Source organism: Melozone crissalis, unplaced genomic scaffold, assembly GCF_028551555.1.
Source record: "Melozone crissalis strain CALT ecotype California unplaced genomic scaffold, PUWL_Pcris_2 ptg000013l_1, whole genome shotgun sequence".
In the NCBI taxonomy this organism is placed as follows: domain Eukaryota; kingdom Metazoa; phylum Chordata; class Aves; order Passeriformes; family Passerellidae; genus Melozone; species Melozone crissalis.
This window is the reverse complement of record NW_026535791.1, coordinates 2,629,010-2,654,227: the sequence shown is the minus strand read 5'-3', so window position 1 is coordinate 2,654,227 and position 25,218 is coordinate 2,629,010. Positions and strand designations below refer to the sequence as shown.

General features: G+C 40.2%; 1 protein-coding gene across 1 annotated transcript in view; it reads right to left on the bottom strand.

Moving 5' to 3' along the window:
• Nucleotides 1-270: 270 nt before the first annotated feature.
• The window catches only part of ZC3H12C (zinc finger CCCH-type containing 12C), a 38,380-nt gene continuing 13,432 nt past the window's right edge, over nt 271-25,218 (bottom strand). Inside the window, exons 2-6 of the mRNA XM_054271643.1 lie at nt 18,024-18,790; nt 6,607-6,746; nt 3,701-3,935; nt 2,716-2,822; nt 271-1,967 (exon numbers count right to left, since the gene is read on the bottom strand). Coding sequence (XP_054127618.1) covers nt 568-1,967; nt 2,716-2,822; nt 3,701-3,935; nt 6,607-6,746; nt 18,024-18,718 — 2,577 coding nt within the window. The 5' untranslated portion in view covers nt 18,719-18,790 and the 3' untranslated portion in view covers nt 271-567. The remainder of the gene's footprint in view (nt 1,968-2,715; nt 2,823-3,700; nt 3,936-6,606; nt 6,747-18,023; nt 18,791-25,218) is intronic.

Below are 25,218 nucleotides of genomic sequence, written 5' to 3'. Positions count from 1 at the left end.
CTACGAACAGGTGATTACAGCACAAAAAAGCTCACAAAAACAAACAAACATACATCAGACATACTCGTGGCGGTTTAAAAAGTTCAGAAACTTGGTTTGAAAATTGGCTTGAAAATTCCCTGCCAGAAGTAGCAAAATCCTCATTCTGCAGGTTAATATCTCACAGCCCAAGGATAAGCATCCAGCAAGTTAAAAAATGAAACTAAAAATCCCAACAAAATGTAACAATGATAAGAAAGTGCTGCATATAAACCCCTGATGCACCAAAGATTATAACCAGAGACCACAGATTTTTTTTAATATATATATATATATTAATTTAAACTGGAACATCCTCCAGATGTGAAAATAGCCATTTAAAAATTTTCAAACTAGAACACAAAACTTATCTGGTACTTCCAATGCATGGGGCTATACATACAGACTCCATGATACAGTATTTCACATAAACGGATTACTATATAACCTCCTTGCTGAGAAGGAGATCCCAAATGCTATTGTAGCAAACCTCCCTCAGCCTTAGAGCTGAGCTGAAAACTACGAGACACCACAAAGATGCGTCATCTCTCAATAACCTAGCTGAGATTTCTCCACTAAGATGGCAGCAGCGAGCTGCTGAGCGTCCGTCACGTGAGGGTTCTTCTTCATCACCATGCGCACGAGATCGGGGGGGAAGATGTTGCAGAGGTTAATGTAAACCTTCTCCCGGGTGTCTTGGAGCCTTGGGGGGTCTTGCGGGGGGATTCCACAGTAAGGGACGCGCCAGGGCTGCTCCTGCTGCTCGGGAAGGCTTTGGAAGGCGAACTGCTCGTAGCACGGCTGCGTGGGGTTGCTGGGCAAGGAGTACGTCTGGCGGTAGCCGTAGGCATCCATGCCGTAACTCTGCCTATCCCAGCCTCCCAGCCCTTCCTGGCCAGAGTAAGGCTTCCTGTGTCTTAAGGGGGAGTTTTCGTACAGGCGCGAGTCTGAGATGCTGTCTATCCTCGTGGACACCAGGGCTCTCCCCAGGTGCAGCGCCTTCGAATGAGGCGAGCTCTGAGGCGCAGAGTACTCGTTGGGACAGCTGGAGCGAGCACCGACTGCTGCGTGCTGCAGATGCACAGCCATGTACGGGACGGGAGATTTGTGGTGGTGCTTTGGTTCTTCGTGACTGTAGCTCTGCACTCGAGCCAGGGGCTCGTGGTAGCTCTGCAGGAAGGGCTGAGCGTTAAGGCGGCCGTGGGCGTGCATGTGCTGGCACTTCAAGTTCTCCTCCAGCTGTGGGTCAGGAGAACTCATGTAAGAGCGGTCACTGTAACCCACGTAGGAATCGCTGCTGCCACAGCTGACGCTCCCCTCGCTGCTGCAGTCGGAAGCTACGGAGCTAATCCGATAATCTGTGTCCAGGGAGAAGCGCCTCTCGGGACTACGCGGTCCCGATATGCTGAGATTTGAATATGCACTCAGCATAGAGTAATACCCTACGTCCACCGGAGACTCACATTTTGGATACTGGTCATAAGGCATTGGTGTTCCATGATTTTTGGTTGCCATCATCACTGTAGGATACTGTCCCTGTGGTCTTTGATCCTGAGGTGGGAAGTGAACTCCGGATGGAAGGCCGTTAGTTAAAGGTGCAGTACTTTGGGGTTTTCCAGCAGAGGAACTTGGTATGCTAACTAAAGAAGGTACAGACCTGGTTTCCAATTTGTTTTTGGTGGGAAGCTTTTCCTCCAAGTCCTGATAGACTTGAGTCCTTATACTAGGATCCGATTGCCTCTTTGGAGCAGCGCGCTTCAGCTCTGAAGTGCCCTCGCTTTTAGTGCTACAGGGAACGCTATTGCTTTTTACCAGTCCTCCTTCACTCGTAGTTTTGGCAGCTGTGCTTCTAGACATGGCACGGAGTTCATCAGCTACGGATCGCTGAGGCTGATTTCCTCTTTCTGGATGATAGTATTTGCATTTGTGTCCATAGGTACATTTCTTCCCTATTAATACAAACATAATCAGATTTTAAAAACTTCAAACAAAATCTGTTAGCCATCAAATAACAGAAATGCCCCTCATTTGAAGTTTTACTGTTGATTTGAAAGATCTTGCAAACAAGATTGGTTTTGTGCCACACAGGCTGTGCTCTAAGAGCTGCTCTCCTGTTTTGTGGGGAAAAAAGAGGCAGTGGCAGTGTCCTGCAGCTGGTGCTCTGGGAATGCAGACCAACTCTACCAGCCAAGTTTTGAGCTGGATGTGGCACTGCCAGGGAGGCTGTACCTGCTGTGTTGAGCCAAGGCAATATACAGGGAGAAAATTTAATTGGGAAGTCCCACAGCCATAAGGCCAGCAGGTTTCAGCTCAGTCAAGATGCCTGTAGGAATGCTCAGTAGCTAAACTTCAGATAACTCAATTAATTCTCTGGAAGAAAACCTCAATAATTCATGATACTAGAAAAGGGCTTCTGGAACCTGCAGAATTTAGGTGCTGATTTGGATTAATTCTAATGAATGATTAATTAAGTTGCTTCTTTAGCTCAACTAGTAGACAGAAATGTTTTTTAAGTAACACATGAAAAAATCGCTCCAGTTTCCACCATCAGCTCAGCATTTCAACCCATCTCAGGCTAAGATAACAATGTTAAAACCAATGTTAAAGCATTTAAAACAGTTTTGGCAGTGTTAAAATAAAGCAGGATCTTGGTCCCCAGTCCCAGTCCATAAAAATTGACGGGTTAAATCAAATTACCATATGGACATGGTTGCTTCTTATGCTCTGGCACAATAGGCTTCTTCCTAAGAAAATTGTCCAGACTTGGACCATGGCGGCCAAGAGGATCATCAGGAGGCATAAATCTACAAAGAAAGAACAAAGTATTATGGAAGCAAACAAGCCTTTTCATATTTCTCATGCAATGACCAAGAACCTCATAACTGTGCTACACCATAACCTGCCATCCTGATGTTTTTAAATCCGGGAACCTCAAGAGCAGTTTTGGAAAGCCACCTTTCTGCTGCAGGTACTGCCTTAGAGGTGGGTCACAGGAACAGACTGTGTGGACACCTCTAGACTGCTAAGGACTCCTCTGGTCCAGCTCAGCTGATGCTTTGTGGCAAAGCAGTGCTGCAAATAATCCATCCCGAATTCAAAAGTAAGGCTGCAATACAGGCAGCCATTTCTTAAAACACCACTACTAGCTTTGCAAAACGGTGCTGATTCTTGCATCAGCATTCAGGCACCTCAACATAAGTGCCTGCTTAGGGGAGCACTGAGTGCCTCCCACTACACAAAGCCACCAGCAGGAACTGCAGTGGATCTGTAGGCTGGGGTAGAGTTACTATAGATGGATCTAATCAGACAGTTGAACTACAGACCCCCTGAAGTTCATTCCAATTTGGGTTCTTCTATGACTCTAGGACTTAGGAGTCTAACCACAGGCACTCAAAAATGTTGGTTCAGTATATCAACAGAGCTGGAATATTACACCATAGCATACATCAAATATACATTGACATACACCAAAGAGGAAAAAATAGCATAAAAAGACAAAAATGTTGCTACAAAACCAGTTTCAAGTACTTCTGATAAGAAGATCAAATTTATGATTGACTATTCCTCCTGTTTTCCTACATATACCTAATGATTTGGGTGTAAGATGAAAAATTTGTACAAATCTTCAAACTGTCCTTTCCTCAATTATTTCAGTGTCACATGTAAAGACAGAATGACTTACTTGTCATTAACAAAAGAATACATCAACAAGCGTTCATCTATGAACTTCTTCCATTCTGGCTTTTCATTAGCTAGATCCCTGTAGTTATCATTGGAGACGATGATGCCATCTGACTCGAAGGCCAACTTGACTATGAATCGGTCATCGTAGCACACCACCCTTCTCCCCTGCACGCGCCGCGACGGAGTGAACACGAGAATCTTCTCCTTCTCCAACTTACGTAAGATTTCTTGATCTACAAGGAATAAGAATCAAAAGCCAAACAACAAAGAAAAGAAAAAAGTTTGTTTAGTCTCTAAAGGTATTAGACTTGAGGAAGAAAATCCAAGCATTTAGGACTAAAAATGTTTTATACGTTATAGTCCACATATGATATCTGAACTTATAGTCAGAAGTCTTCTGCCAATACTTTCAAAAAACCCTAAAAGCAAATCAAAGCCTCCTGCTCCACACCATTTCTCTAAGACTAACACAGGGAATCTCATTCATGTTCCTGTGGCTCAAAAGAAGAGCCATTTTATCAAAATGCCTGTGCAAAACTCCTCTGGCTAAAGGGGTCATTTTAAACACCACTGAATACAAAGACTATATCCAAGTACAGCCACAGTTTTCCTGTAACTAAGATCCTTGGTAGAACCCAGCAAGAAACATCTTTTGAAAGAATTCCAGTAGCTCATATTAATGTGACAGTCTCATGAAAGTCTCTGCCCATCAACAGAAGGGGGTACCCACAAGGACTAGAAAACCCATATTCTGTACAAGCAGGCTCTCCGCAAATATTAACAGCATTCCTCTGAAAGGCATCTAATGTAATTTTGTAACCAACAGCAAAAATTGTGTTGCTTTGTTTTGGTTTGGTTTTTTTTTTTGTTAATACCAGTAATAGTTTAGATTGTGTCTTTGCTTGGATGGTTTACACATGTATATTTAAGTATTATCAAAGCCAGACAGATTTCTCTTCAACCTTCTAAATAAGCATATTTAGCATTTTATGTAGTTCCTTCTTGTTCTACACAATCTGTCACTCAAATATCCCAAAAGTATTTTATTTTCCCTTTTTTCTGTATAGAACCTGGAGTTCCCAAGGAGCTTTGAAAGACAGACCTCAGGCTACAAAGGACATTGTACCAAGTACTGGGGCACCTTCCCCTTATGTTGATTCTCCTACCTATCACTCTCCTTGGAGCAGACAAACTATGAAGGAAAAATGCACAAATAAACTAGGCAACATCTAAACCAGCAGATGCTTGCATAGTGAATATGAGTCACTGCTATGAGCAATGGTTAAGATCTCAACTCAACTGTTTTGTAGCATAAGAAACTTGACAGGGAACATGTTCCATCTGAGAAAAAAATTCCAACAGGGAGAAATACAGCATTAATATTACATATAAGCAATATATTTGATACAAGCATTTATTTGCTTAGTAGAAAAAGCACACGATTTTAAATGAAATACAACCTTTTTGATTTCCACCCCCCCAATGAGTGAGAATGAGATGGAAGGTGATTTTTTTTCCCTGCTAAGAAAGAATAATAAAAATCTGCCATGTGATTACTGGTGGGCACTGGTAAGAAAGATGAGGCTGTTGTTCAGTCCAAGAGGCTTCTCAGGAATGCTGACAGTCTAGAACCATCCCCATGTTAGTCATCTAGGGCTTTTTCAGAACTCCAGCTGGCCGCGTATCTTAGGTGCGTATCTCTGGAAAGAGAGTGTCAGCACCAGGTATTTTACATGCCTGGTGGCACACAGGCTTCCTGCATCCTTAGAGGAAAACAGAAGATGCAATATTTTTACAGAAGATACAATAACCTGCTCTGATCTTCCTCCCATTCTCAGGGTCCATGATGACACATGGAAAACTGATTTCTAAGTCAATTCTAGCCTTGCTGCTTTCTTGAAACACCTTTTGGGGCACTTAGCCCTACACAAACTTCAAGCAGATGTCACAATTAGAAGTGATCAAATTTTTATTTCTTAGCCAATGTTCTTCTCACACCCCAAACACCAGTACAGCAAAAGAGAAGGGCTTCAAGAGGAAGGCTCGACACTGCCAGCGCTGACAGGGTAACAGCATCTTTCCACATGTTTCCTTGTGTAACATGCTTTATTCTAGCAGCAATCAAGCAAATGGAATGAAGTGTTGAGAGGATCTTTCTAGATATTTGAAAATGCACATGGCAGTCAAAACATGCTTCTGTATTCTTTTAGAAGCTATGGCTATTAGCCTCAAAAACTTTCCCTCCTTTAATGGTAGTTGTGTAGCCTCCTCCTGCTAAAATAAACAAACCCTTCCTCCTCTCTAACTTCTAGGGTTTTTTTTAACCCCTAACTCCATTCTATTTCAACTTTAGGGCAGTTGGAGGATGTCTCTCCAGCCTTCACAAAGAACCTGTTAATTTGATGAAGGAATAAATACTTCCACATTAGATTTTTTTTCTAGGATAAACACATTCAAAATTAAAATTTTCAAAAGTTGCTAATAGTAATGACAAAGAGGGGAACCATTCCCTTTCTGTTTAGATAATTCCCACAACCCAAAGCATGGGCAGTGACAGGCCAGCCTGGCAGAATCTGCTCTCCACAAGAAATAATACTCAACAAATTACAACTTCAAACCTCTTTGCTACTAATGCTGCACAGACATAGCAGATTTTAGAAAAGGCAACTACATTCCTCAAGAACTAAGTAGCAATGGTATGGAAACTTCAGCAGATGATCAGAACAAAACAGGAGGACTTGATGAGGGCATTGCTTTGTCTTTTCCCTGCCTATAGATCACAATGAAATTACTGCACCAAAGGTGCTCTCTGTTACAGCCGTTCATTGCTGAAGGTTTGCTCATTTGAGCAATAGCACTCCTGCCAGGCAAAGCACTGAACAAACAAGCAAAGATGGAGCTTACCTGTTATAAGAGCATCTGGTCTTGACTGCTCTTTCCTCCACGCTGGCACAAACACAGTAACATCCTTGTGGCCTCTTTCCAAAAACCAATCTACTGCCAATTTGATTCCTCGACAAGAAAATACTTCTTTGTTCCCATGGCTGAAACAAACACATGGAAATTCTTTATTAGATGACTTTTTTCTATGACCATAAATGGAGCTCAGTAAAATGCAGATGTCATAGCCATGCTCTTCATTTGCTCCATGGTTTCTAAAGGCAGCTGGGAGTCTGTCTGAACCTTGCCCAAACACTGCCATCATTTCCAAAACAGTGTGGGAGAGAGTTTCCAAACATATTTATTACCTGTACACACATTTGACAAGCAAAGAAAAATATAAGTAGGGGTTTTTAAAAATCCTCATAGCCCAACCAAAAGTATGGGGTGTAACAGGCAGCTCAACGACTTGGTGAGGGAAAGCAGGAGGTCCAAAATACCAACAGGAGAGTGCACTGTGCTTAGGAAATGGCAGCAGAGGAGCATAGGTGTGCATAGCAGCAGGGGAAGGGACAGCAACGCCAGCTGCTGCAGGAGCTCCACAAGGTCTTGTGTGAACAGGGAATGAGAGAGGAGAAGGCCTCCAAGCCCAAGGGGATGGCAAGCACTCAACGGGACAAATTAAGCAAACTGGAGAGACTGTCCAAAATCAACATTGGCAAAACTAAGAATGTGCTTAGTATGTACTTCAGAAGGAGAAATTAACGTGTATTTAAAACACTGTGCAGAGACAATTAATTGTGATCAGACAAAAGCACAACAAAACGTGTCTGTTGTGCAATAACTGTCTGCGGTAAGGCAGGAGACGCAATGATGTCATTTTCCAAAGGCAGACAAGTCCTTGCCCTACTTCCACATCTAGTTTCAGGCATGGCATTATAAAGACATAGATGAAATGGAAAGGATTCAATAGAAAGTAAAAGGAGACCTATGGGGAAAGGCTGAAGGAAGCATATTTAGCTAATCTGGAGAAAAAAAGCAGCTTGTGGAAGAACAAACCAATCTTCCATGTATAGGAAATAACTGAAATGGAGGACAGCAATCAACCAATGGGTGTCCACAGAAAGGTTCTGGGAGCAGGGAGCTGCAGGGTGGTTGCTGTGAGAAAAATCTGAGATTGCCCCATGATGGGTACACCCAGCTCTAGCCAGCTCCACAGTGCAGGAGATGGGAATGAGAGAAAACCATGGCATGAGGATGAGGAGCTGCTTCATGAGGAGCAGGTACACCCCCAGAGGGACTTGGACACTAGAGAACAGAAAAAGTGCAAGAAGGAAGGAGCAGCAGAGAAAAACTGTGACATTCTGACCCCAGTCCCCTGCACTGCTCACAGCTGCTCCAACAGGACTGACTGCCACTTGCAGCTGTGACAAGGTGTAAAAGTGATGCTGTGGTGAGGTAGTGAGGAGGACACATGCTTGGAGTGAAGCAAGCCTGGAAAAGAAGAGAGTCTTTCCCCTAAATATTTTAATGTTTGTCTTTTTTGTCTCCCAATACCTGATTTAGAATTAAATATTTATATTAACTGGCTATAAATTAAATTAAATTCCCCAAGCTGAGTCTGCCTGACATAAAAAATTACATGATGAGTGATCTCCCTGTCATTATTTTGAGCCATGGTTTTTCTTGCTTCTGCTCCTCCTGTTTTCTCTCCCATTCTGCTGGGAGGCGAGCCACAGCCAACCCACTACAGTCCCACTGGATAAGGACAGAAAAGTCCTTAACTAGAGCTAGGAACAGTTAAGCACTATGTTAGTAAAAGCTTTCTCCCTGATCTGTGGACAGTGTGGCCATGGATTTTGGGATCTCCTCATGGGACACTTTGCAGAACAAGGTAGACAGCTCCTCCGATGCCTGTCTAGGTTCTCCATGCACAGGAGACAAAACAACTTTTGTGACATCCCTCCCAACCCTGCAGCTCTGTGTAGCAGAAGAAACACAGGGGCATGGAAAGAAGCCATCACCTTTCACTTGGCTGGCTTGTCATGAATAGCAGGTATGCCACAATCTGCTTTCCAGAAGGGTAAAAGACAACGCTTTGTCTGTGATTAGTGAAGGGGAAAATATCATGACAGATAGCCACAGGAATTTTAGAAGTCCCTTTCTCCTTGCATGTCTTTGGGTAAATAAAATACCAGAAAGTTATTTTAAAACTTTTTCCCCCTCAGTAGGAAAGTAAGTACCTACTTTTTCCACCTTTCTAAAACATAGCACTGTTGAGTCTTTCTTGACATTGTGGGAACTTGAGTAATTGTGCAATAGACAAAGTGCCAAAGAAAAAGTGAGAACACTTTTGCAAAAATGTTCTGATTTCAGAAGCCTGTGAAGAAGGTGGTGCACACTTGCCCCTGAGTCAAGAGAGAATGAGTCATGGCTAACACTTCTTACAAAGCATCATTCTCAGCAAAGGCTGGGTTGAACGTCACAGATCCCAAACAAAACGAGGAAAAAAAAAGGAAAAAGGAAAATAAGAGCCCACTACCATTAACTGGATTTAAGTGAGAAAGTGTCCTACTTCCTCTTGTAATGAAACTGGAGACAGTAGCTGTAAACATAAGCATGTACTCTGATATTGCAATTGTTGCCAGCCATAATGATCCAAGCTTGTAGATTTTAGCTGCCATGGGGCACTCAAAGAATAGTTTAAGCCCATCCTCTGTGCCTTTAGGGCTACACTAGGAACACTGTCAGGAACAACATATCTATGTACCTCAATATCCTATTTAGCTATAGTTATAGCTGTAACACATCCCCTGTTTTCTATGATCACATCACATAATATTGTATTACATCGTAACAACACTGTAATAATAGAACACAGACCAGAATATTTTTCTAGGCACTGTTTTATACTATACAACTATTCTTGTCTTGTTTGGCTGCAAGAGTGGGATCTCTGTGTATTTCAAAACTTACCATGAGTAGGAAACCAAACCATACACAGATGTGACACACTTAAAGTGCACATGCACACAATACATAGCAAAAATGGCCAATAGTATTTCATCCATGGTATAATTCCATCTTCCCTTGACAACACAAGATTGGGACACTTGGTGCACATTCAATGCCCAGGGGGCTGCCATAAGGCCTCCTTTGCAAAGCCTGAGACAAGAGGTTACTGCTCATGCTATCAGCAGGCTGGGTGCAATCATAAACATATTGTAATCCATTTTAAAACAGTCAGGAAGATCTTGTTCCAGCTATTAAATTCCACTGGAATCACTGTACTGTGATTACTCTAAACAATCTCTATGGTTTCAAGTGGATAAACCCACTTTTCACTCCTGACAATGAAAAAGTGGTGCGTTAGACTACGTTTTAGCAGCGCTACGTTTCTTTTTGCAAATCTGAGAAATAATTTCAGGAAAAAAATCCTGGACTCTTGGAAAAAAAAGACGTTCTTACTTATTGCTTTCCATCAGGTTGTAGCTCAGGCCATGCTTTTAAAGGCAAAGGGAGAACCAGGCAGTTCAGTTCCTTAGTTTTCTATTGCATAGTACAGAATATTAAAATTCTTTCATCCAGAATACAAGTTTAAATGCACTTAAACTGTATGAAACAGAAGTGGGGAATGCATTACAATGCATATCAGCTATTCTGCTCTGCTGAGCAAGTGAATTTATAACTTCTATAAATCTTCACTGTTTTTTCTGCTCCTTTTCAGACACGTGCCTGAGCTCGGATCTGAGCGGATACAAATTCCAAGGAATTGAAATAATTTAGTGAGAAAATCTGTGAAAGAGATGTGCAATTAAAATCTGTTCTTTTGTTTTGTTGTCAGGCAGATTTGATGCTCTTCATTTTGTGATCTTTGTGCTTCATCAGCTTTATGATACGTCATATGGTGAAAAGACTGAAATCATGCTGCTGCTTCTGACTTTTTTTCCTTCTTCTTAGTTGTGAAAAAGATGAGAAATGTTTGTACTTCTTTGTCAAGAAACTTCCTTTAAAAAAATCTCCTTCCAATCATTAGGAATATGAGAAAGCTCAGATCAATCAGCTGTAGCCCTGAGTGAGACACTGGTTTATAGTACTTTGGTTCTGTTTGATGACTATGTTTCATCTACCACTCTCAGTTGCAATATAAAGTTTATTCCTTTAGAAGTAACTATTTCTTTTTCATATCATGTATGAATGATTCCTTTTACCATCATGTTTATATTTGGTCTGTTGATATTTTTAAATGAAAGAAAATAAAGTAGCATGTCTCCTGAGCAAAAAATCAATCAAGCATTTTTTAGGCTAGGAGAATTAGTAAAAAGTGTAAAACTTCTGATGAGAACACTTCACTTTCATTTTCTGTTACCTTCCTAGACTCCAAATTAGATTCCTACTGACTTGGAAAGACTTGTGGTATACACACTTAAACGACTATTTAGAATACTTGCAAGACTTCTAGCGTCCTCCAATACAATATCCAAACCAACACTCAGATTCTGAAAGCTACAGAAAACATGCCATTGATGACAAGAGGCAAGGTCTACAATAACGTCTGCTGCATACAGGTCGTTATACAACTGAAATCTGGACACATCCACACATCTACCATGTAAAAGCATATTGATTGAAAGCAAGAGCAAACCAAAACACATACCTGCCAATTACAAGTTATTACAGAGTTACCAACTTATTTTCTTCTATCATATCATGGGAGGAAGAGTGTTCAGTCCATAGCACAGACAGAGGAATTGCCATCCTGTATCATATTGGCAACTCATAACCCTGCATTTTGTAACTAGCCTCATCCCTTCTTAATTACTTTTTTTTGAGCTCTACTAATTCCCTAATCACATGAATCATTTGTCCCAAACCATTTCAGATTAACCTGAGCCTTCTATCAGTCCTGCATTTGCTCCCTCTATATATGTATATTTTGGCGCTGGCATGAAGCAGATAGAACAGGTGCCAAATGTTTTTTTTTTCCATTATCCCAAATTACTTCAATTCTTTGAGGTGTTTTAAAGAAAAAAGCCTCGGAAACTGTTGCATATTACAAGATGCCGTTTGCCTGTAGGGCTTCCAGTGCTGGAGCACTCTCCAAGTGCAGCAGGTGCTGTCTCCAGCCAGAACTGCACGTGGGTCTCTGTCAGAGCACAAGCCACACACTCAGCACTTGAGGTCAAAACAGGCAAAGACAAGCTACACTCAAAGCTGCCAGTGACAAGCTCCTATCCATGTGATTGTTACTTGCTGGAAAAATATTTTTATCTATTCCTTATAGTGACTTCTCAAAATAAACTAAAAAAATAGATAGATAGTGGTACTGAAAGATCAATGTCTGAATCAAGGTACCAAGATACAACTACATCTACCAAACTCAGCAACACAATCTGAGGAGAAGCTAATGCAGCTATACTGTTAGTTTGTTAAAATAAATGAGCAATTAAATTGTCAAAACTCCATGTGCCATAGACAAGACAACTGAGCCATCATCCTGCCACAAAGGATGCAGTTGTGGAGAACCTTCTGTGTTAGTAGGATACCAGTGAACCTTTTACTACAGCCAAATGAACTGCCTCAGGGTTAACACCCGGGACCAAGGCTCAGTTGTCTGAACAGAGATATCTAACACTGGTTAGACACCCCAGTGACACTTTCTCCAGCTGAATGCCACTCCTGAATGGCACTGGGGGCTCTGCCCATGACTGTCACGCCTGGGTGTATGTTTCTGGTGCCACCAAGCACCTACAACATCCACAGCTGGCAGGATGGCTGGGCATGAAAGCTAGAAGAAAATTGTTAAATATCTGTCTTAAAACTGGGACTGTATTTAACTAAAAACCAACTCCCCAAATCAGCATCTTCCTCTTCCCAAACAAAAATGAGTACACTGTTTATCTCATGCTGTGCTTTCCCTTGTGCAACGATGCACAATCAAGGATCACTTAAATACACAGGCCAAGGTTTTCCAGAAAGGTAAGCTGAAATGCATCACCTCCATGGCCTGAGAATCCCAAGGGTAAATTTTTCAGAGGAATCTAATTGACCAAAACAAGATCAATTGATTTCCATCTGCAAATCAAAACAACACGATCAAAATACTTTGATTTCTTTTCCCATAAACTTCTGAAAGTTGTCTAAAACTAAAAATAAAGCAAGTAAAGTAATCAAATAATTTTACATCAGTGTTGTCTTCATGTTGCACTCTCTGTAGGCAAAGCAAACTTATTTTCTGCCAGTAAGTTTTCAGCATAAATTTTTATATATTTTGAAACATTCTATCCACAGTCAGCAAATAAAGTCTGAAGGCACCCAGGACACACAGTGAAAACTATCAAGGTCCACAATAGCTCTACGGGATTATCTAATTTGCTGTTCAGCTCTGATTTTAAGTTTATATACACAGAAAAATCAGTCTCATCTATAAGAGCATTCTAACAAAAAACTTTGATGTTTAAGGCTTAAACTGTGGGCATCTTTCCTCTTCTGAAAAAAGATTAACTCAACACCAAGAAAGGTAGAATGACAAAACAAGACCAGACTTGAAGTATCCTATAGGAAGCTAAATAGCAATTCTTCAAGTCACAGCTTGCAAAACCTCCTTTCTGCTATTCAGTTGAAAGAGGATGTTTTCTTTGTTTTTAAAACTTCAGCCAATTCATATTATTTAGACCATATTGTAGCTTTAAACTTGATATACACAAGATGCATTTGATGACTCATTTACAGTTTAATGCACAAATGACAAGCAGTGTCATATGAAAGTTTAAGGAAAGCTTTCCAAATGTTACCAAAAGGCAGAAAAAATGACTGTTGGGTTTTTCTGAATCTACAGTTTGCTAAAACAGCTTGTCTGTAACAGGAGTAGTCACCAGACGACTGGCATACATGCGGGCTCTGGCTTGCCAGAGTAAGTTGTTCTGACCCAAGCCTTTTTCTGTGCTGCTCAAAAGAAATTCATAAATCCATCAGTTCATTAGATGCAAACAGTTCCACAAATATGAACACATCCAGTCACATAATCAGACATATCCTTCCTCCTTTGTGTTGATTGAGTTGTTCTCCCAATGACAAAAACATCAGGTTATGTTAACATGTCAAATGGAAAAATAATCTTTTCTGATCCTTCCCCCTGCTCTCTGATTTAGGAAGGTGAATCAACTCATTTTGCAGCCACCCAGTCACTAGATGAGACACAGATAGGAAAGCATACCTGGCAGTGGGATAGAGGCAAGGCTAAAAGTAAATCACTCTGTGTCACTCACCGGATGTTTTGTGAAACTGCATCCTTAATTAGTCATGGAATGGAGACACAGGCTAGCACAGTGTTGGAGCCTTCCAGAAGAGGACAGCTATCTCATCCTACTCGAATTATTGGACATCAGAATCCTTACCTTCTCCATAAAACTTTCCCTCCCCATCAAATACATCCCTTAAATGAAAATTAGTAGCTATTATCTAGAATAATTCTAAAAGTAAATGTTATCATCAAGTATGTGCATTACAACAATATGGGAGTAAGAATACAGATCACAGTTTAACTATTCCTGTGATAATGTGTGAGAAAGCTTCCAAGAACACCACTCAAAAGACTATCTACAGTCTTACTTAGGGCACAGGCCCATTTTCCTTTAGCAATTCCAGAGTGAACTCCTTGGCCACAGCTTGCAAGAGTGAAGACAAAACCATGACAATTTTTAGCTACACATAACAGGACCCTGGACATTTGCATACAGAAATCTGAAGAAGACTGAACTGCAAGTGAACTCCTGTCTCTCCTGCATGTAAAAGCGGAAATCTTTCCAGTTTTTGAAGTGCTTAGTTACTAGTACCTATTTTCTTGGAGGGGAAAGGGCAGATCCTGTGGGCAAACAACTGGTTGCGCAACTGGTGTCAGCAGCTGAGACTCATCTTTTACATGCATGGGACTGGCTTTCCTAATCAAGGAGTGATTTCTATAAAAAGGTGGGATGCACTGGATCCATCAGCCAGTTGGCAAAGATGATTTTGTCCTGACCAACACAGCAAGGCATCAGTAATCCAGGAAGTTTCTGGAGTGCTTTTGCGGTAACTTCTTAACAAGGGTGACTGAGTACCTAACAAGTGCACCAGCTGGGCTTCATACTTAGAAACAAGGGAGAAAGAGACTGAGATGGGAAGGTCAGGGGCAGCCTCTGCTGCAGTGACCATGAGAGACAGATCCTGTGAAGAAAGAGCAAGGCAAAAAGCAGATTACAAAATCAGAATTCTGGAGAGCAGATTTTGGCCTACCAAGGAGAATTCCAGGCAGAAGAGTGCACAGGAGAGAAGGCAGATTTTTCAAGGATGAAAGCTTGCTCATGCCAAGCTCAAGACTGGCCCAAAGCAAAGTGCAGAAGTTGGGCTAAAGTAACAGGACAAGACTTTCCCTCAGGTCACTTTTGGGAACAGCGAAATGGGTTATTGCCAGGCTTCTGGGTCCTGGCTGATGGGTGTTAAGGGGGCTGGCTAATGACATTGTATGGCCTCTCTTGGCAATTTTTGAAAGGTTGTGGTGATTTGGGATATTCCTAACATCTAGAAAAGGGCAAATATCCCTTCCATTCTAAGGGGATAAAGAAGGGTAATTCAGGGACCTACAAAGCTGGTCAGCCTCACCCTGATCCCTGCAAAGGTGATGGAGCAAATTGTCCTGCAAACCATTTCTGCATGTAGATTGGATGAAGATGACTGGGAACAGTCAGCATGGATTTATGAAGAAATATGCTTGAGCAGCCTCACAGCCTTTTATGGTGAGATGACTTCTTCAGTGGATGAGGAGAGCTGTGGACACACTGTTTATTGTGGCTTTAACAAAGCTTCTGACAGCTTTGTTGTTGTAGCAGCCTTCTCTTACCACAGCCTCACTGCTCCTACTTCCCTAGTTTGTCAAAGTTAGAGCAGAGATGGACTGAAATCTGACTGAACTGCTGCACCCAAAGGTGGTCAGTGGTAAAACGTCCAGTTGAAGGTCAATCAGTATCTGTGTACTCCAGGGACTGGCACAGGGGAATGCATTGCTTAACATATTCGTAATGACCTAGATAACAGAATAGAGTCCACCCTCAGCAAGTTTGCAGAGGATGCTCAGCTGGGAGGAGAACACCAGATGGGTGTACTCTCATTCAGAGGGACCCTGGTCAGGGTAGAGCAATAGGCCATGATGTACCTCAGCAAATCCAACAGAGGGAAATGCCAATCCTCCAGCTGCAGAGGTCTAACACTAAACATCACTACAGGCTGGGGGCTGATCACCTGGAGAACAACTCTGAGGTGAAGGACACTGGGGTTCTGGTGAACACCAAGCTGATCATGAGGCACCAATGTGCATTTGCAGCACAGAAGGCCAGCAGCCTCCTGGGCTGCATTAGGAAAAGCACTGCCAGCAGGTCGAGGGAGGGGATCCTTCTCTACTCCTGCATATGGAGCGCTGGGCTCAGTTCTGGGTTCCCACATACAAGACAGGCATAGACAACACTGGAGAAAGGCCAGTGAAGCACAGTAAAAATAATCAAGGGACTGGAGCACCTTTCATACAAGGAGGAGGGGCTGAGAGATCTAGGACTGTGTAGCCTAGAGAGGAGAAGGCTCGGGAAGATCTTATCCATGTGTCTAAACACCTGATGGGAAAAAATAAAGGGAACAGAAACTGATTTCTCACTGGTGTCCAATGACAGAACAAGAGGCAATGGGCACAAAACAGAATACAAGAAATGTTGCTTTAACATAAAATAAGGAAACTTTCTTACAATAACAGCATTCAAACACTGGCCCAGAGAATACATTGAGTCTCCATCTCCTCAGAGACATTTAAAACCCAATTGGACATGGCCTTGAAATGACACAGCTCTGTGTATGCATCTGCAAAGGGCCCTTCCAAATGGAATGATTCTGTTATTATATTTGGTAGAAAACAAGTAAAGACTTGATAATTTGATTCTTAGATACAGAACAACCATTCTGAGAATAGATTTAATCTATTTATTAAGGTCCTGCAGCATGCATCACATACATTTATAGGTGATTCATTTGATGCAGGTGGTCAAGAAAGTAAATTGGACATACGAAGGCAGATCCTAAATATTTATGCTAATAGCTGAATAAACATTAAGGAAAAATTACAGATCTGGAGCTAATTCTGGAATGTGTTCAGTATAGTTTGTAGGAGAAGTTGAACCTAAGTCCACTCACCAAGTCTGAGCTGTGCAAACTAGCTGACACACAACCACTTTGGATTTATGTGAAGTATAAAAAACCCCCATTTTAGAAGTCACTGGGTAACTTGGTTGAGTGCCACAATTGTGTTTGTTCAACTGGACATGCCTCCTCTACAGCTCAAGTTGAACCAAGAGAATGACACTTCCAGCAAAAAGAACTCACAGGAATATACCATATTAAATAAGTAATATCTTTGCCTTATGTGCTAACTCCTCTACTTAAAAAACCAAACCCCATCATATTGGCATAAATAAGTGGTATATTTAAATTTAATTTTAAAAAGCTTCATTTAAAGAGTATTGACTTGATTAAAAGCTAAAAAAAAGTCCCATGGAAATGCCAGGGGTTTTCTTTAGCCCAGCAAAGTCTTGCATATTTCTAAGGTAATGAAAACCACATCAAGTCATCAGAAAACTGACCTCCTAAATCTTGCTGTTAGTAATCAGACAATCCTTATAACATACTTAACCAGTAACCAATCAATTTATCATTTAATAATTTATATCTCCATAAAAACCTAATCTCTCAGCATGTCTCTCTGCCATTTCCTTCTCTCTTTAATCACCGATGAAGCATGAACCTCTCGCCTTCACAGGCAAGTTTCTTGTTATGTACCCAGATGACTGGGTCAGCATCAGTGAACACTGCAGGTAAATGTGCTAGCTGTGGGCATGTAAGTGAAAGTGATTTCGCACACTAATCTCAACAATTAATGGCGATAAAACCTAACTTCAAATCTGACAACCAAGATCAATCTTATGGGCAGATCAGTTCTCACAGATTAGCCAACTAAGAAGTATCCCTTAAACTGCTTAATTCTACATCAATATTTTATACTCTTAAGGAATCTTACATTTGCTGTTACTTTCTGTACATAACTCCATCCAGAAATTGCCTGTAGCAATGGTGACTACCAAAAATTAAGGACTAGAGTGGTAGTAAGAAGGAGAGATTTGCTATCTGCCTACAAAGGGACAATGGCATTAACCTCTGGTTGTTCTAACAGTGAGCAGCACACTACTGAAGTCCTACAGACAGTAGCCTGATTGCAAAACCAGCACTCTGTGTGGTTTACAAAGACACTTAAAACAGACCCTGCATACAGTTTATGGAAGTCACACCAAACATCAGTGCTTGAACTGAGGGGGAAGAACCTTCTGTTTCCATTTAAATAGAAAAGCAAAACCTTCATGGTCACATACCTCATTGCAACATTGCTGCCATCAATAACTATTGGCCTCAGGTTGTCTCCATCCTCTGTCACATCCTCCTGCAGTGGAGACTCTGACCTCTGAGACTCTATGGAAGACGCTTCACGCATTACACTAGTGTTAGCATTAGTTACAGTCTGATCAGTCTCAGTTTTATTCCCAAGTTTGACAAGTTCTCCCAAAATATCATTTATTAAAGCATCAGTACCAAGTTTATTTAGTACAAGTTGAACCTGCTCTTCAGAGTAACCCAACTTAAGTGCAAACTCCAGTTTGGTTTGGTATTCTTTCACCACATCAGGAGGCTTTTTGACTTCCTTAGGTACTATCTGAGCCTCTTCTATCCTAAAGTCTTGCAAGATCTCATTTCTTTTTAGTATATGAGGCTCTAAGCAAGGAGATCGGCACAGCTGTCGATGAGTCTTAGGCAATAAATGTGACTCCGATGCAGAATTATTCAGTCTCTCTGAATCATTATCAGAATTTGTGCTTTCTTCGGAGTCACAGCTGGAGCTTCCAGAAGTCTCTTCAGATGTCTCCTTTTCTCCGTCTTCTTTCCTAGAATTAACCTTATCCATCGTTGGCTTCTCCGCCATCGACCAAGGTACAATTGCATTTATTTGTGTGCCAGTGCTCCCCACATAAAGGTGGCCTAAGTCATGCCCCAGATGATCCTTCAAGCCCATGAAGCTGCTGCATGCACTTGACTCCACTTTGCTGTTTTTCTTGTATTCCTGAATATAAAGTGTTCCGTATTCCTAAAGAGAAAACAAAAATGTTGCAACTGGTTACACGCATTACTTGTTTTCTATTTTCTTGCTGCTTCCTCAGAACTGCATTTATTCTCTTGCAGCTGAGAAATAGAACTTCTTTCTTTTTTTAAACATGGAAGGCTTTTTGTGGAAAAAACTTTCTAAGGAAAATCTCTACTAAGAGGATAAATAACTAACCACCTGTCTTCTGAATGTATCAAATGTTTTACTTATACATTTCTAGAAATGGATTTATGAAAGAATATGAAACCAAAGACTCCAAGTTTACCTACTGTAATGTAGAGACAGGAGTAAAGTAACTATTTAAAAATAATGAGATATTTCTTCTAGCATAAGACTATGTTGTAGCAACAACAACAAAGAAGTGACTATAAAATATTCTAGAAAAGGTTTTCAAACTAAATACCTTACAGTATGTTGTACAGAAAGAAATTAGCATAGTGCAAGATTCTCTGGCTTATTAGTAACAGAAAGCATGATTAAATAAAAACTTATTGGCCCTGAAAGACACTATCAAGCTCAACTGAATACACTCAAACTATTTCTGAATTCCCTTATAAAGTGATAATTAAGTCAAGAAAGACTAATTGCTCTCAACAGAGTGTTGTACTACTAACACATACAGCATTTAGGGACGTGGATTGATCTAATGGCCAATAAAGCCAATGGAAGTCTTTGCACTAGTTCCAACAGACCATTCATCAAGCCAACAAGGCAACAAAATCAAAAGCTGGTTTCAGCTCCTATATTAGATTTTTGCAAGCCTTTAGATAAATCAAAACTATGCATGTATAAATATGAGTCGTTTAGGAAGAATGGAAGAAAGAAGTTGCAATTTTCTGGACTTCATATACTCGCCATATTTTTTGAGGAATTTTGCATAGCCGTAGTTATACAGAAGTTAGTTACCCATTTCATCACAAACAACATTACTTCAACAACCTACATTTAAAGGCAGATTGCTACCTCTTTCCCTTACTTTGTTCTTTGAAACAGCAATCTTTGCTAACTGCTTCAATAAAGAAAATGAAACATAAATTATTTCTCATAAATAAAAATGGACCATATGGACCAATTGTACTGCAAGGTTACCATGAAAAAGAAGAATTTAAATTAAGGAAAGACTATGAAACAAAGAGTTCTTTCACACTTCCATCTTGTAAGACAGAATATAAAGCAAGATATAGAGACAAAGGACTTCAAGTGAACTTAAAATTTCTGTCAGCAAATACATTAACTCTCCCATCCCCTTACAGGTGAGAATTTAAGATTGGCGTGGTATTTTTAATATACAGTGTACTTTCCTCTTCTTGCAATAAAGATTTGAGAGTGCGCACCAGAGCAATTAATCCAGGTTTAAGATTAGAGAGAATCAAACAAACAGTCCAATCCATGGCTCAGTAAAAGTAGATTCTATAGGCAGGGAGTATCAAGACATCACCATTGTGGTAGAGCATTCTGGGCCACAAAAATCTTACTTTACCTGAACATTTCTAGTTAACATAAAGAGAGCATATCTATCATCAGTGCTTTCATCTCCAACACCTCAATCACAGCAAGGTTAATAAGGAAGAAAACAGTTTTATTTAGATCTTATCTTGTTAGAAGGCAGTAGGGCTGTAATTCTCAGGCAGTGTATTAATGAATATTGCCTTCTCTTAATGTAAAGGATTTCTAGCAACCCGGAGATAAAACACAACAAGAATTTAGGAAATGGACCTTTTCACATGGTGATTTATTAACTAAGATAATACACTTGATAGCACAGAGGCAGTAACAAATCACAATATTCCAATAAAAAGATACAGTTAAAAAACCAACACTGTGGCCTTCACAGGACTGACACACACACCCCATACACAAAAATTAAAACAAATCGCAAACAAGCAGCCCCTATTGGAAGCCAGGCTGCCTAGCAACCAGCCTCTAGTTGCTAGGATGCGCTCCTTTAACATACCATCATGAATACTAGCACAGCCAAAGAATAATTTGGTATGAACAAAAGCCCATGAAAGAGAGCGGGACTTAAGTGCGTCTGGTTTCCCCTCGGAGAACAATGCAGCTGCCAAACCAATCTGGAAGCCCCGACATCATTGTTCCACCAACCCCACAATCTGCTCTGACTCGAGGAAGTCTAGTTAATGGGCAATACTTTTAAGCTGGACTGAAAAGTTGAGCTGGCTCATGTACCGCTGCTGCAGAATACAGGGAGATAATGGGTCACTGCCTAAATCCGTGTACTGTGAAATGTCATTTTAGTATTGAACTAAAAGTGAAGGGAGGGTGTTTTTGGAAGGGGGAAGAAGAGTTTGCATATTAACAGCATCAAATACCAAAAGCCTGAAGTGCATAGATTAGAAAGAGGATTTTTTTTTTTTTAGTGTTAGTTAAAATAATACTTAAGTCATTCTCCAATCACTTCTTTCTTGAAGTTTAAGTGCTTTACAGCAACTACAATCATAACACCCTCCAGTGCAATTCAAAGAAGCCACTAGCATATGAATGTGTCTGAAGATCAGGCATTATACGAAACGTACTTTAGATGATTTGCACATCAACTGCATATGAAAAATGACCGTAGCCTGAGCTTGGTCCATTGTTAGGAATATATACATAATCAGCCTCACATCTATCTGCTTTAATTTTCCTGTCAATCTCCATCATTCTTCAATATATAATTGCTTGTTTTCCAAAGAACTCTACTGTTTTTCAGAAACTATTTAAAGAACAGAATAATAGAAGGAGCTTTAACATCTCCCACAGATAATATATAGTCATTATACTATCGCTTTAAAAGCATAGTTAAAATTGTATTTGTACTGTAAATTCAAAGCGAAATATTTCTGAAATAGTTTTGCATAAGCAGTACACTTTTCCTGGCATTTGGCCTAAAATCTGCATGCAAACTGGACTTATTTACAGAAAAATTTTTACAGTGTCTGGAAACTTTGTATATCATATTTGTGGTCAGTAGCACGTCTTAGAAACATTACACTTGGAGCTCCCATCATGATGTCCTTTATGAGATTCACTGACTAGAACCATGAAAATCAGATGTCACTATTGAATGCTGCTGATTATTTTGTCTTGGTTTGGTTAGTGAAGAGCAACATGCCAGGCAGTCAATTTGAATGAATTTGTATTCCAAATAAATACCAGTGTACCTATATACAGGACAACGGAGCTCATGAAAACCAGAAAAGATCACATTTATCTAAGGAGCAACAGCAGCTAAGAATTCTTTATTCAAAAGGAGCTTTTATTACACATATGGTTTTAAAGTATGCTGACTGATACAACTCAAAATAGCTAAGAAAAGCATCTACTATGAATTGATTTAAATGAAAGATAAACAAACAAAAATCATCCCAAAAATTCCAGTCATGAAAGTCTTTCCTTTTTTGTTATGCTCACCACAGCTCAGTAAAACAATTTGTATTTATGAAACAGTTAATCAAACGGGTAACTCCCAATTTAGACATACCTATGACAACATAAGTTTTAAACTGTAGCCCATTTGAAATGACAGTATCTCACACTGTGTTCACTGTTAAAGGCTTAAAGTACTGCACATACATTTATCAGGTATAAATATAGCAATCCAGATGAGCACTTCATTGTAGAAGTATAATATTTTATAATTTCTTAGAAGTTGTCACTATTTTCCACTAACCATTAGCAACAATCAGCCCATCACTTCATCTCCACACAAAACAGAAATATTTCTCAAAGGGACGTGGGCTAGTAGATCACCTAATCTTTTACTGTGTATTCAGAATACTTTCCACTTACAGTTGAGCATAAAAAGTCATTTTATGCAAATTTAGTTCACAGAGGAAAATAACAGAGTAAAGTAATGTCACATGGCACAGTATAACAGAAAATGTGTATTTGCAAAAGACCATCAACAAGTTTCTGAAGATACAGTCTACAAGGAAAGAGTTCAACATGTTTTCACAGAGGTAGACTTTTTCTAAGTCTCCTGAACACAAAATGTAAAATATTGAAATCATTTTGTTGAAACACTGCTTGTCACAAACAGAAGTGCAGAGTTGATCAGAAAAGAGAAAAAAAGAACGTATCTGTTATCCAAATGATAAAGATACTGCAACAATGCAAATAAAATAATGAATATGTAATAAATACCTACTGCTGTAGTTTCTATGTATTTAATTACCATTGTATTTGAGCGAGTGCTGTTGTCTGCATCATTCTATCCAACAAAAGAGGGATGTCCCATTGAACAGATTGGTTAATGCTCTGGGGCAACAGATGTCTACTGGAACTGCAGGAGACCAGCAACTGGTGGCCTGCCCATCTTCTGAAAACTTTCAATAGACTCATGCATATGTTCACACAATAGGGCATGTGGTAGAAATGCAAACCTCTTTTTAACCCTTTTATATGCTCTCTTTCCCTCTCAACTGATATATGAAGGTCTTTGTTTTGGACTTTTTTTTTTTACAGGATCCTTGGAACATAGGCTCATGTGTGAGCACACAGTGTTTGTTCTTCAGCCTAATATCTGAACTCAAAATATAAAATAAAACAGATTAGAAACATTATAAAAACAGCTGGACTAGATCTGACATACTGATAACTGGTTTTAAAAACTTAAAACCTTTGACTGTATCTGAGAGCACTCTCATGCTTAATCTTACATGTCAGTCTCTTCAGATAGCCTATAATGGAGCTCTTCCTACTCCCACAAACATGGCAAATTTCACCCATGGTGTGGTATAATGGAAAAGGCGTCTAATTCTGGTTTTCTTTCTAAGAGCTTTTTCTACTACTCACAATTTAAATAACAGCTTATTTGCAAAAAAGGGTAAATACCTGTAACTTAGAAGTTGAAACCTCTCCTTCTCCCCAATGGACTAGAGAATTCATTCTGTTGATGGCTACTCCTACCATTTTCAAATTCTGGGAAATGCACCATTACTGATGCTTTCAAAAGTTCCTTAACAGAATGCAGTGTGAGTCAATGCTCTTTAATATACTTAATCTTAGTGCATAACTGTTTTTCTATCCCTTTTTTTCCAAGAGACACCCAAAGTGTGCAAATCTCAGCCGACACGCAGGCTAGCTTGTTGTCCAAAAGCAAAATGATAAGGCTGCAATGCCAGAAGGGTGAACCGTCCCGTTTGTGCAGAGAGAAGCCCCCATACTCACGTTGGCTGGAAAACACACAGACATTGGTTTCTCTTAGCTGCTCCAGAAGCAACTCCTTAACACGATTTCAGCTGCAGACTTCAGGCAAGCAAGCAGAACAATGAATGGATGAACAGATGGACCCGCGATGTCTTTGCTTAACCTACTACTGAGCGGCCGCGGAGCCAATCACGGCCGGCAGAGCTCACAATTAGTTGGCCGGGCAGATGCAAGGCAACCTCCCCATCCTGCATCAGGTTCCGAGGTTTCTAAGATAAGCAAGTTGATGTCATTCTCAGGGTCTGCCCCGGGCAGCATGTGTATTAACGAGGGGTGTGCAGCAACAATAGGCCATACAAAAGAGACTAGCAGGCAGCTGCTGTATGAGAGCCAGAGTCATTAGGGAGCAGGCTGCCAACAAGAAACACCTGGCTTGGGCAGACTTCAGCTTCTCCTCATTGTTTCTAATTCATGAAACAAAGAAAAGAATTATTTTTTAAGTAGTAAAAATTGTGAGTTTCTATTAAAATATGTCAGTCTGAAGGAATATAACCCCTTTTATTATGGAAACAAAATGTTCTTTGTCAGGAAAAATATTAAAGAAAAATAAATCTATCAGGAGCTATTGTAGTCCCCTTTTCTTGTTAGCAAAATTAATCATAGTGGTATAAAGCACAAGGAGGTATGAAAGGAGCCCACACTAAACACTGAAATGCATTCAGAAACTGCTTTCTGAATTTTCTGACCCTTCTCTACATTAGTCAATAATTGCAACAAACTTGCATTTACACACAACTGTAAGAGTACTTGTGGGTAATTTCAATGGAGTGGGTGAAAGCCTTTAAACTAAAACCCCATAATATTAATATATGGAATAATGGATATTTTTAAGCAGTTGAAACACTAGAGCACTTGACAGAAAGGAACTACAAACCACTCTTTTGTTCTGGTCTCCCTTACATTTGTTTGCAACACAACTGCTTTCCTCTTTTATTTTTTCACAGATCTGTTCTAGATGCCAAGATCTTTCCATCTCTTCTCGATGACAGAATATTTCAAGAGAAGTCTGGAGCTAGGCTATAGCTAACTCTTTACTGTTTTTATTTTCAACTGAAGTAATCCACAGAAGAAACACAAACTCCAGTCCACATCTCCCCTCACTGCCCAACATTTCCATTGCCCAGCACAAACATTTAGCAACATAACTGTAGCAAGGTTTGATGCTTGATTAAAAAAAGGTAGTGCACTGTGGACTTTCAAAT